Source organism: Gopherus flavomarginatus, chromosome 4, assembly GCF_025201925.1.
Source record: "Gopherus flavomarginatus isolate rGopFla2 chromosome 4, rGopFla2.mat.asm, whole genome shotgun sequence".
NCBI lineage: Eukaryota > Metazoa > Chordata > Testudines > Testudinidae > Gopherus > Gopherus flavomarginatus.
The window spans coordinates 49,888,747-49,901,963 of NC_066620.1; the positions used below are offsets into that span (position 1 = coordinate 49,888,747).

The 13,217-nt window shown below is 41.0% G+C and overlaps 1 protein-coding gene across 6 annotated transcripts in view; it reads left to right on the top strand.

The window, feature by feature from the left end:
• The first annotated feature begins 1,223 nt into the window (after positions 1–1,223).
• KCTD3 (potassium channel tetramerization domain containing 3) overlaps positions 1,224–13,217 on the top strand; it is a 60,233-nt gene continuing 48,239 nt past the window's right edge. For 2 of the 6 annotated variants that reach the window (XM_050950216.1, XM_050950217.1), the window contains exons 1-2: positions 1,224–1,354; positions 11,135–11,188. In XM_050950216.1, the coding sequence (XP_050806173.1) occupies positions 1,239–1,354; positions 11,135–11,188 (170 nt within the window). In that variant the 5' untranslated portion in view covers positions 1,224–1,238. Of the gene's footprint in view, positions 1,355–1,427; positions 1,662–2,274; positions 2,364–11,134; positions 11,189–13,217 lie in introns of those variants that run through there. The other 4 variants (XM_050950218.1, XM_050950220.1, XM_050950219.1 and 1 more) reach the window with 4 other exon arrangements.

Here is a 13,217-nt window from a genome sequence, read left to right on the forward strand (position 1 = left end):
AGTAATATTAATCTCTTTATGGCCAAGATGTTTCATTGAAGAAAGGACAGTACAAATTATCCTTTAACCTGAACTATGCTGCTAATCTTCTCATACTGAGTTGTCTTTACTGCCTCTCTTTCTTTCTGTACTTATGTGACCTTTAGTGGTCCCCAAATAATTAAAAGAATGACAACAAAGGAAAATTCCTCTCTAGCTTTCCCTCCTTTGCCTTCAGGAGAAGCTTAAAAGGAAGCAGAATTCCCCACCCCGCCTTTTTTCCCCATCCCGTCACTTCCAAGTGAAAATAGACTGTGAGCACAATGGAGGTGGGAAAACTGAGTTATGTACGTAGTTCTGAATCCTGAGGTCTCTGATTGCTCTTCTCTCTTGCAGGAATGAGTTTTATAGTCTAGGTCCAGCTCCTGAGAGAGTCATGTCTTTTGGACACACAAGTCTCCATCTGTTGGTTAAGGTGGTTCTGATGGAATCTAGCTTTTGATGTCTGTGGAGTGAGGTGATCTCTCAGGTAGCTAAGGGCCAATGCCATGGATGGCTTTTAATTTCACGCTGCTGGCCTTAAAGCTTAATAGTAATATGTACCATAAGAATGTTTCCCTAGCAGTAGCAGCTTTCAGTAGCTTGGTCATGTTCAAACTTTGTCTCAATTTTTTTAGTAGAGAAAACGGTTGTCGTACAGAATCCAGATTTTGAATTTCCTCCTTTGCAATTCTGGTGTCATATTCTCTGTGGATATAATGGAGGGGGGGAAAAGAGAAATGCAGTCATTTAATGTTAATGGCCTCTCAAAAATTGAGCACAATTAATTGGGCAGCTTTTTAAGAATGTGCCTGTTACTAATGATCCACACATTAAGCAAATATAACTTCCCAGCTTGACAGTCTCCATTTCTCCTACTTGTCCTGTGCAGGTGTTTTTGTAGTTTTCATAATCATTAAAACCCTCAAACACTTTCAGAACTTTGAATAAAGGGCCTGATTCACCACTGCCTTTAGCCCAGTTTTATGCTGATATAACTCCACTGCTGGCAACAGCAACACTGGTGAATCAGGGGCAAAATATTTAGAATGGATTAATAGAGAGAGGAGTTTTGCCTGTTTGGCGAGAGAGGAAAAGAGGGAGGATTCCTCAGTTTGGGCGTGTGGGGACAGTACCCTACTTTGGGGGAACTGCCACGTGCGTATTCCCCATTGACATGTCTGCGCACTCTGCTACTGAAGGAATGGTGCTGTGTGTGCATGGCCGCTTTCGAACCCTTCCGCCTATGGCGTTCTCGCAGCTCTCCCTCCCCTCGCGTGCTCGTTTCGCGAAGAACTCAAGGGTATTTTGTCCCCTGCCGGGCCCCCTCCTCCAGGTGCTGCGCGTTGCCATGGCACTTTCCGCCCGGCTCCGGCCAGGGAGTGGGGAGGCGGCGCGGCCTTTGCTGGCCTGAGTCCGCGGGCCGCAGTTTCTCCCGCGCTGGCCCACGCCCGGGGCAGCCCCGCTGCACGTTCCCCCAGCTGCCGCCTCCAGCTGGTTCCGTGGGCTCCGGCTGCGGTGGAAGGTGGCGGCGGGCGCTGCCCGGAGCTGCAGGCGGCGGCGGGGAAGATGGCGGGGAACGGCGGGGGCTTCGCCGGCGCGGGAAGCGGGGAGATCATCCAGCTGAATGTGGGGGGCACCAGGTGAGCGGGGTCGGGGCTCGCTGCGGGGTTGGGATCCCATGGGGGAGTGAGGGGTCCGAGCTGGCCTGGGGGGGCGGATCCAGGGGCTGGGAACAGGGGTCTAGGCGAGGGTGGTGTGGGGGGGAGCCTTAGCAATGGGCAGCGGGGTGTGGGGGTGGGCAGCGAGAGCTGGGAGTGGGCAGTGAGAGCTGGAAGGGGACAGCAATGGGCAGCGTGGTCTGGGAATGGGCAGTGAGAGCTGGAAGGGGACAGCAATGGGCAGCGGGGTCTGGGAATGGGCAGCGAGAGCTGGAAGGGGACAGCAGGTCTGGGGGTGGGCAATGAGAGCTGGAGTGGGGGAGCCCCAGCAATGGGCAGTGGGGTCTGGGAGAGGACAGTGTGAATTGGTGTAGGGTCGATGGGGGCGTAAGGCAGAGGGAATACCCAGTGATAGGGAGCTGGGGACCAAAGTTTGGGGGAAGGTAGTGCAAGTAGGGTATGGGGCAGGGGTGTTTAATGGGAGAAGAGCCCTAGTCTGAGGCGCAGGGCTAGGCGAATAATGCATCTCCCTCAGGTGTCCCAGGGACAGGATCTGTTTAGTTATGTCATCGTGACCTAGTTCACCTGGGACTTGTTGCATTATTCTGTGTTCTGGTCTGCCTGTGTCCCAGTCTTGCCCTGGTTTCCTGCTGATAGGACTTGTCCCGAAGCTGCTGAGCCCAGGTGTCACTGCATTTTGATCTTGATATTTGGAATCACATTGCAAAGGGAACTCATTGTGGGGGTGTACTCAAGTTTTGCCATGTTGCAGGTACCTTTGCCTAGGTTGTGTTTTTGATGGAACTGAGTGAGTGATAAAGAACATTTGGGCCCATCTAACATGTTGCAAATGAGTCAAAATGAGGACTATCCAGGGGGAAAGCAGATGTTGTAACTCTATCCTTTCTCTCAGTCCCAAGGACTGTCTACTGTTCCTAGGTATTTTAAAATGGTTACAGTAATTTATCATATTTATGTCTGTGAATGGCATTTGAATCTTTTGGAATAAAACATATTTAAGGGGTTAGAATGTTCTGGTCAGAGCTCCGTATAATTAAGTGTTGGAGAATGGAATTGATATTTGTTATAATTTTGACAAATATCCATGATTATTTTAAGCATTTTTTTATTTCTATCAATGTGTTTGCTGTTGTGCAAAATATGGGCATTAAGTATTTTTCCAGTTTTTATTTATTTAAATTTTTACAGTTGCAGGAAATTATGGGGTGGTGTCAGACAACAGCATTTTCATGACAGCAGATGTTGAGATTGAAAAAGTTAGATTTGTAACTGTTGAAGCACAAATTGTCAATATCACATGCAAAATATACAAAGCAAATATCCTTAAATTAATCTCATAATACGTTCTCAAGCAGTATTTTTCTTATTTTGCCTATCTGTACATTTTGGTTTAATGGAAATATTTGTATTGGTTTGTATGTATGGTGAAATCAACATTTTGTGATTAAAGATCTGATCCTTCCAAGCCTTTGTATACTGTACTACAAGGCCTTGGATTCTCTAGCAATCTAGTAGAAAGTCTGGAACATCTGTGTCAGCGTCCGATGTATTAAAGTGGAGGTTTTTATGAATTATGAAAATGAATAATGTACGTATAGTTACCCTATATTGTTGTTTTGATATTAATTTCAGCTTATTTTTTGCTGCTCTTCTACTTTCAGTATCTGATATGAGGAAGCATTTTGTATTAAAAATGCATAACTGCATTGTAAATTGTGCATACAGAGCTGGGGGGATGGACTTGGAAGTTTTGAAAATTTGTTAGGGAAAAATTGGGGCAGCTTTCGGAATATGGGGTTAATATGTTAGCTGAATGTTTTTGCTAAAATGATAAGCAGCAAAATAAGGAAGAGAACACTTCATTGAGATGAATGTAATTCATACCTCTTGGAGCAATAGTTTCAAGTTGTCTGCAGATTCACAAAGACAGCATTGCGTTAGTTTCCACTTACTTTGTGTTTTCAAGGTTATCTTTGCAGCCATATGGTCTAGAAACATAACTTGCTAAAAATTTAAAGCTGATATTTTGTAGTACATTTGTACAGCAAACTTACCTTCTGTAGCAAACGTTGCAGAATCTCAGAATACACAGGCCTCTGATTATACTATAACTCTGATTTACTGAAACTCCTCCATACGTGACACCTTAAAATTAGTAGGCAGAGCTGATATCTGAAAGTGTCCTCAGGACCAATTTACAGCATTGGTTAAAATTTATATTGTGTAAGTATAACCCAAACCAGAGTTGGCTGTGCCTACCTTGAGAAACCTTCACTATTCTGCAGTTATACAGTGACCTATTTGTACAGGTTTTAGGAGTAAGTCACTTAAAAGTCCCAAAACTGCAGATCACTTTTTGAAACATATTTAGCAAATGATTATGAAAATCACAGAGAAGTATAAACAGGAGACATGTTGAGGGAGAAATACGCTTCTTCAGACTAAAAGTTATTGAATTGCTAATTTGGTAACAGATTTAGAGTAGGAATTTCTTTAGATTCCCTGGTTTACAAAAGAAACCACTCTGACCTTCACTTTACTTTGTCTCCATAGTTTTTCATAGTCCAGGTTTGCAATTACATGTTTCTAGAAAAAGTGAGTATTGCTAAATTTACAACTTCAGCGGTTCTAACTGTATTGTTTCTCATACCCCAAACACCTATCTTTATTTTCTGTATTTTATTGTATTTCTGTAAGTGTATTGCTGCTTTGTCACTGTAGCAAATGCCCTTCCAAAGCCATGTGGATAATGCCTTATATAAATTTTGGATGGTAAACTTGAGAATCCTGTACAGATTGAGTTTGTAATTTTTTTAACCCGTACAAAATTGTGCATTTCCCTTACATTTCTGACAATTATGTATTGTATTAGCAGAATATACAGTATAATGGCTTGTAAATAGGAAAGTAGAAGAGTGATGCCTATGTTAAGTGCTAACACTACAGTAGAAAGATTAAAGCGATGAAAATAAATTTTTTCAAAGTAGATAAGTATATTTGCAGTTGTGGAGTTTTCTAAAATATCATGGTACGATCATTAGCCTTGTATTTTTTGTGTGCAGAATAAGTGTCTCAGTGCATGGTTACACTAGAGAGTTTACAGCACCAATGCAGCTTCATCGCTGTAAGCTCTCTAATGTAGCTGCTCTAAGCTGATGGGAGAGAGCTCGTTGGTGGGAAAAACTCTCCTGCCAGCGTAGCACTGTCCACACCGGCACTTATGTCACTCAGGAGTGATTTATTTACACCCCTGAGTGACATAAATTATGCTGACATAAACTGTAGTGTAGACAGCCTCAGAAAGAGGGAATGGACCTGGGGGAGAATAAAGTAATTTGTCCATATCTTACTCAGGTATATGTGCCTTGGCCAAGCTATTGCTTGTCTATATCTTTTCCTTTCTTCTTTCCAACATTTAATTTTGCATTTGCTAGGGAATCCACCTTATTTAGTACCGTGCAGCATTCTTTTTTTAAAAAGAGGCATGGAAATATGAATAATATCTGAAGAAGAGTGTGTTTGTCAGGTCTCTTTGAAAGGAAGAAGGGCTCCTGAATGAGTTATGGGCTGCTTCCTAAAGAAGATAGGAAAGACTGATTTTTTTTTTGTATAGCACTATAGATGCAATTTGATGCTTTACATAGTGAGTAAAAACATGATCGTTACCTTTTTGTATTCTAAACTGAGCATAGCAAAATAGGATGTAGAGGGAGGAAGGAATACACAACCTAAGATTTAGAAGGGTTAGGATAATATGGTATGCATTATGTCACCATGCTGTGTGGTCTTGGGATAAAAACATGAAAAGTTTTAAGATAGGGTTTTGGAGTCAGTGAAACGACTTGTGAAAAGTTGTAGATAGGCTAGAGGTGAATGAGCTGTATATTGCTAAGGCCAGAAAGAAGGAGGTTACAGTTTTTGAGGCAAGGAGATTATCAAGGCACAGAGGGTTTTTGACAGTAGATGTGGAAAGGGATGTATATGTAAACAGCAGGAATTAGCAACAAACTAACTGTGCAGGGTTAAAGAGACAAGATAACAATGGGGTGGTAAGCCAGGATAGGGAAACTTCATGAAACTCTCTTCCTTGAGAGTGAATACAGCACTGGGACGTTCATATCATTGAGTGTACTTCTGTTTGTATGTTGCACTGTATATTATTTCAGATATTAATAAATAGCTTGAACAAGCTCACAGTAAAAAATAAGGAAAGACTTTTTAACATACTAATGTGTATCTCAGGAAATACAATAAAGGTTCCCCCCCCCCCCCCCCCCCCCCCCCGAAAATTGTATATTGGTAAACATTTGATAAGTACTGCTTATAGACTGAAAAGTTTACCATTTATAATAGCCTTCCTAAATTACAAGATACTTTTTAGTTACACTTTAATGTTTTTCTTTAATATAGCTTATCTTCAATATGCTTGCATGTGTTGTGCAAAGAAGTGATTTGATTCAAAAACTTATTTTACAATATAAGGGCCAAATTCAATTCTGTCACAAGTCTTCTAAAGTCACTGGAGTTGCATTCTCTAGCTTTATGGCTGAATATGGCCCTGAATATCAGACTGTAAAACTTTTGGAAAGATAATTTTACAAGATGTTACCCGTGAAAATGGCTAACTTCTATTTAGTCACCTTCACTTGCATTCCTTCATGTTTCTTTACACCTGTTTTTTTGTAAAGGAAGAAGAATCTGGAGGCATTGTGTGAAGTCTCAAAAAAGGAGAGTGAGCCTTCCCCCAGCATTGACCTGCTAAACCCAGGGTTGTGAGTTTAATCCTTGAGGGGGGCCATTTAGGGATCTGGAGCAAAAATGTGTCTGGGGATTGGTCCTGCTTTGAGCAGGGGGTTGGACTAGGTGATCTCCTGAGGTCCCTTCCAACCCTGATATTCTATGATTCTGTAACAAATACCCTACAGTAAGGTACTCTAGACTGGGGAGTAAGCAGAACATGAGTTCAAGTGTCCTCTTCCATTCTGTTAATATTTTTGTGCAAGTCAAAATCTTATTGACCAAGGCCTTGTAACATATTCTGTAGACCTGCAACTATTATTTCCTCCTCCGACCCTGTCAGATAGGATAATTGATGCTGCACAAGGGCAATAGATTGAATCAATGGTTTTATAACTGATACATAAAAGAAATATAGCTTGAATATCAGTTCTCATTTATTTTTCTGTATTTTCTTTAATCACAAAATTAAAAAGTCATTTTATAAATACAGTAATTCTTCAAGAAGTATAGCAGTGATGCAGAGAAGTTTCTGAAAGTTTGAAGGTGCACTCAGTTTTTGGTCTGCCCAACTTCCACATCTGATGTGGGCAGATGTCTGGTGTGGCTGCTCACTTTGCTGTATGTTACTGGATATATAAATTATTGCGTGTATAACCTTTACTAGGAATTGCTACTTCTCAGTCCCAGAAATGAGGTCTAGATTTTATTTTTACATTTCTTGCTCTGCGTGTATATTATCTGTATTAAACTCTTAGTAATTTTAATGTTCATATTAACTCTAATAACAATGAATACTAGTTTTTAGGACAGTTAAGTAAGTAATATTGGAACTGACAGCCAACTGCGTCCAGACATTGTCATCACCAACAAGAACCGGAAGATCATCATGGTGGACATCACAGTGCCCTTTGAAAACAGGACCCCAGTCTTCCATGATGCCCGAGCTTGAAACTGGAGAAATACATGCCTGTGTCCGACACTCTGAGATCTAGGGGCTGGAGAATCCAAACTTGCACACTGATCATCAGAGCCCTGGGCGCACGGGACCTTAGTAATGAGTGAGTGCCGAGAGAATGTGGAAGCAGTCAATGCTAAGCTCAGCTGATGTGGCAACTCATGGTGTCAATGCCATCAGGTAGTCGAGGGACATCTACATAGAACACATCACTGGACATCAGCAATACCAGGAGGAATGAGCTGGAGTGCCGATGAGAAGTGCAATCTGGAAAGTAACTTTTCTGATGAACTTTTTTTTTTTCACCTCTAAATGGGCAACCTATCCTAATTCTCAGTACTGAGGGACAATCTTCGTTCATTGATATATTTTGCTTTCACAACCAAATGTGTCTACAAATTTTTGAGTGATGTACCTGAGTATTTGGATTCTAATATCTAAACTGTATTGTTAAATCTATTCATCTAAATGTGGGTTATTGCTGATTATGTACTGTATGTATCATATGACTTTAAAAACAGACTTTGCATTTGTGGATAATCTGAACAGTATACCCAGATGTGCAGACACTCTTTTCCCAACCTGTGTAGTAAATTGTGCTATCGTGAAATAAGGACTGTATCCCTGCTTTCTTATAATGATATACTGTTTCAAAGTGCTATTGTCTGTCTTGCATGATTTTCTCACTTGGATTTACTCATGGAGAATTAGCCAGCGGGTTTTTTGTTTTCTCTCAGTTTTTAGTTTTCTGATTTATTCTTCTAACACTTTTTTTTTTTTTTTTTTTTTCCTACACGTGGGTACTTAAAGTTGGTCTCCTCCATAAATGACTTGATTTTTCAGGATTTCTGAGCACATATATATCGTAGTGAAAACTAGGCCATTATTGCTTAGGGCCCAAATTCTTGAAGGTACTTAGGCATTGCAATGCTGAGCAAAGCATGCCTTGACTGATTTAGGATCCAAAGTCTCATAGAAAGTCATTGGTAATTAGGCTTTTCTGTATTAGATGTTTATAGGACATTGAAATATAGCTGGCAAATGTTGGTCATAAGCTCTTGGCTTTGGAAAAAGTTCACAGGGCATAGCTAAGGTAATGTTTTGTATCATTTCAAAATTGAGTTACTCCTATTTTGAGATAAAGTGCTGTAAATAACAGTGATGTTTACCTAATTGTTCTAAGGATATAGTTGGACAATTAGGGAAGCTTGAAATAACTGAAATTTTGGATGTTTAAAGAATATATTTAAAAAATTTTCAAAGGTTTCAAGATTAACAAATGACTGTATTTACTGTATTGTAGTTTAAATCACTGTTTTCTTTGGCTGCGGCAAATTAGGAAAAATTGTTTCTTATTCTGAATTTTATATGCATACTTAATTATGGTATGTAGATATTTTATTTAAGAGGGAAAAATTGAATTACAGTATATTCCTGAAGATAAAGGAAGATTTACAAAACCAACAGCTGAAAAGTTACAGAAAATCTCCTTAAACTCGCAGTAGCACAAGTGACAAAAGGCTTTAGTTCATTTTCCTTCCAGGAAAAAAAAAAAGAGAAATTCTTGTTTTGCATGTTGTTCATGTTCAGTGCCAACACTAGATTTCTTTGTTCAGATTTGGCATTGTCATGCTTGCATTGAACCACTGAATGACTACACACAGTCTTCACTGTTTATAGTACAGAGGAGTTTTTTTATACGATCTTTGTGCTTCTACTTTTTGCAGTGGTAGAAAGTAATATTTTCCTTCAATAAATAGGAAATGTAGGCACTGAAAATATGAAGCAAAGCCAGAAAAAGGATGAATTCATAAAATACTTGTTCTTTAGAGACATCATGAAATGTATCCATTTATTGTATAAAGTATTTTGGAACTTTACCCTCAAATTTCCTCTGTTCAGCCCCTTCCTGTCTACAATAGCTTCACTTAATGATGTTGTCTTCAAAGATTCCTCAATTCTGGAGCCATTTAGAGGAGATTATTGGAATTGCATGCTTTAGATGAATCAGTGTTGCTGTTTTTTTTGGTTTTTTTTTCTTAGTGGAGGCTGTATTTTAGGAACCCCTTGCCCAAATGTTCCCACGTTTGGATAATTAACTCTACCCTACACTCCCACAAAGCATAACAAATTGCAAGTCAATCTGTGTAAACACACAGATGTTAAGAGTACTAAGGTCATATCTACACTACAGAGTTAAGTCAACTTAAGTTATGTCGACGATCATAAGCCTCTTTAATTACATTGTTGCTCTAACTATGTCGCAAAAAGTTCTTTGCCTCTCTTTGAGGTGGTTTTATTATGTCAGCATAGCCAGAGAGTTAAATCAGTGGGAGGAGCATTTCAGTGTTTGCACATCTTCTGTTTTGTTGATAGACTTATAGACTTTAGATGATCATAATGATCCCTTCTGACCTTCTGCACAATGCAGGCCACAGAATCTCACCCACCCACTCCTGTAACAAACTCCTAACTTATGTCTGAGTTATTGAAGTCCTCAAATTGTGGTTTAAAGACCTCAAGGTGCAGAGAATCCTCCAGCAAGTGACCTGTGCCCATGCTGCAGAGGAAAACTAAAAACCTCCAGGGTCTCTGCCAATCTGCCCTGGAGGAAAATTCCTTCCCGACCCCAAATATGGTGATCAGCTAAACCCTGAGCATGTGGGCAAGACTCACCAGCCAGCACCCAGGAAAGAATTCTCTGTAGTAATTCAGATCCCGCCCCATCTAACATCCCATCACAGACCATTGGGCATATTTACCTGCTAATAATCAAAGATCAATTAATTGCCCAAATTAGTCTATCCTATCATACCATCCCCTCCATAAACTTATCAAGCTTAGTCTTGAAGCCAGATATGTCTTTTGCCCCCACTACTCCCCTTGGAAGGCTGTTCCAGAACTTCCCTTCTCTAATGCTTAGAAACCTTGGACTAATTTCAAGTCTAAACTTCCTAATGTCCAGTTTATATCCATTTGTTCTTGTGTCCACATTGGTACTGAGATTAAATAATTCCTCTCCCTCCCTGATATTTATCCCTCTGATTGTATTTATAAAGAGCAATCATATCTCCCCTCAGCCTTATTTTGGTTAGGCTAAACAAGCCAAGCTCTTTGAGTCTCCTTTCATAAGACAGATTTTCCATTTCTCGGATCATCCTAGTAGCCCTTCTCTGTACCTGTTCCATTTGAATTCATCCTTCTCAAACATGGGAGACCAGAACTGCACACACTATTCCAGATGAGGTCTCACCGGTGCCTTGTATAATGATACCTCCTTATCTTTACTGGAAATACCTTGCCTGGTGCATCCTAAAACTGCATTAGCTATTTTAATGGCCATATCACATTGGTGGCTCATAGTCATCCTATGATCAACCAATATTCCAAGGTCCTTCTCCTCCTCTGTTACTTTCAAGTGATGCATCCCTAATTTATAATCCTGGCTTGACTGCAGTGTGGACTTTCAGGCTGAGATCCACTCCCCTTGCTGGGTTTCAGAACCCAGGCTCCAACCTAAACCCAAATATCTATACTGCTGTTTTTAGCCCCACTGCATGAGCCTTGACCCCAAATTAGTGGACCTAGGCGCTGAGACTTACTGCCCTGGGTCTTTTTTTGCAGTGTAACGTACCCTAAGCCTTCTTTTAAGCAGTCTTGAAAAAACCGAAAACTCAACTTGATACTCTGTATGTGCAATGCTTGATATTTTTTTTTCTTTTAATTTTTGATCTTACAGGTTCAGCACCTCAAGACAAACACTAATGTGGATTCCAGACTCCTTTTTTTCCAGGTATTTCAAATATTTACATATTTTACTAAGTAGAATTACTAAGCATTTAAAAAGCATTTTATATCATTACCACTCTGAGAGTTTGATTACAGAAAAAAACATAAGGGTATGGCTACACTTGCACCTCCTGTGGCAGCGCTTTGACGTGCGAGTGTGGTCGTGGCGCCAGCGCTGGGAGAGCTCTCTTCCAGTGCTGCAGGTACTCCACCTCCCCGTGGGGATTAGCTTACAGCGCTGGGAGCCGCGCTCCCAGCATTGGGGCACTGTTTACACTGGCGCTTTACAGCGCTGTAACTTGCTGCGCTCAGGGAGGTGTTTTTTCGCATCCATGAGTGTCATAAACAGATAGCTAAGGGTTAATGTCTCTTTCACCTGAAGCACCTGACCAGAGGACCAATCAGGAAACCGGATTTTTTCAACTTTGGGTGGAGGGATTTGAGTGTCTTGGTCTTTGTTTTCTGGCTGCCTGCTTGCTCTGAGCTTTGGAGAAGTAGTTCTATTTTCTAGTCTTCTGTTTCCAAGTGTAAGGACAAAGAGATCAGATAGTAAGTTATATGGTTTCTTTTCTTTGGTATTTGCATGAATATAAGTGCTGGAGTGCTTTGATTTGTATTCTTTTGGAATAAGGCTGTTTATTCGATATTCTTTTAAGCAATTGACCCTGTGTTGTATCATCCTAATACAGAGAGAACATTTGTACTTATTTTTCTTTCTTTTTATATAAAGCTTTCTTTTAAGACCTGTTGGAGTTTTTCTTTACTTCAGGGAAATTGAGTCTGTACTCACCAGGGAATTGGTGGGAGGAAGAAATCAGGGGAGATCTGTGTGTGTTGAAGTGGCTAGCCTGATTTTGCATTCCCTCTGGGTGAAGAGGAAAGTACTTTTTGTTTCCAGGACTGGAAGCAGAGAGGGGGAGTCACTCTGTGTAGTTTCACAGAGCTTGTGTCTGTGTATCTCTCCAGGAGCATCTGGAGGGGGGAAGGGAAAAAGGATTATTTCCCTTGTTGTGAGACTCAAGGGATTTGGGTCTTGGGGTCCCCAGGGAAGGTTTTTCAGAGGGACCAGAGTGCCCCAAAACACTCTAATTTTTTGGGTGGTGGCAGCAGGTACCAGGTCCAAGCTGGTAACCAAGCTTGGAGGTTTTCATGCTAACCCCCATATTTTGGACGCTAAGGTCCAAATCTGGGACTAAGGTTATTACATGGTGGCAGTGGGTGGGAGATAGACAGAATCCAGAAGCCAGTAGGAATATTATATTTTTCTTTTCTCTGCTAAGGGCTTTTTAGCAGAGAGAAACAGTTGGTTTTAAAAGGGAACCAGAGAGAATTTTTTTTTTTCTGCTCTCTCTGGCAGTTTGTGGCTTGCATGTTAAGCGAGAAGCCATTAAGAGGCTGTTGAGCATCTTTTGTCATGCAATAGCCCTCCCATTAGGAGGCAAGTAACAGCACTTATATGCATGCAAATGAAGTGGTTTTTCTGGTTTCCTTTCATTGAACATTAGCTAGAGAGAGAAAAGGAAAAAAGCACTGTTGCTAGGCAGACTTCAGGAGGCAACAGAACCTGCAGTTCAGAAGATAAACACCGGAGGGCACCCCAACACAAGAAAACAGGAACCATGACTTCTAAGGCAAAAATTGACGCCGAAGAACAAATCAAAGAAGCTGAACACAGGCGACAGATGGAGATGAAAGAAAAGGAAGAAAGCATGAAACTGGCAGCCTTCCAAAGAGAACAGGCAGCCCAAGAGGCAGCACACAAAAGAAAACTAGAAGAAGAAGAGAGAGCCTACCGAAGGAAACAAGCAGAAGAAGAGTTGGCCCACCACCGAGAAATGGAAAAAACAACAAAAAGAAATGGAAAAACAACAAAAAGAGAATGAAGAGAAGGAAAAACAGAGAAAACATGAACTGGAGTTGGCAAAAGCTGGGCTGCATGTGCCAGCCAACCCTAACAACCCGGCGCCAAATATTGCTCCACAGCACAGGAAATTTCCCACCTACAAGGCAGGTGATGACACCGAGGCCTTCTC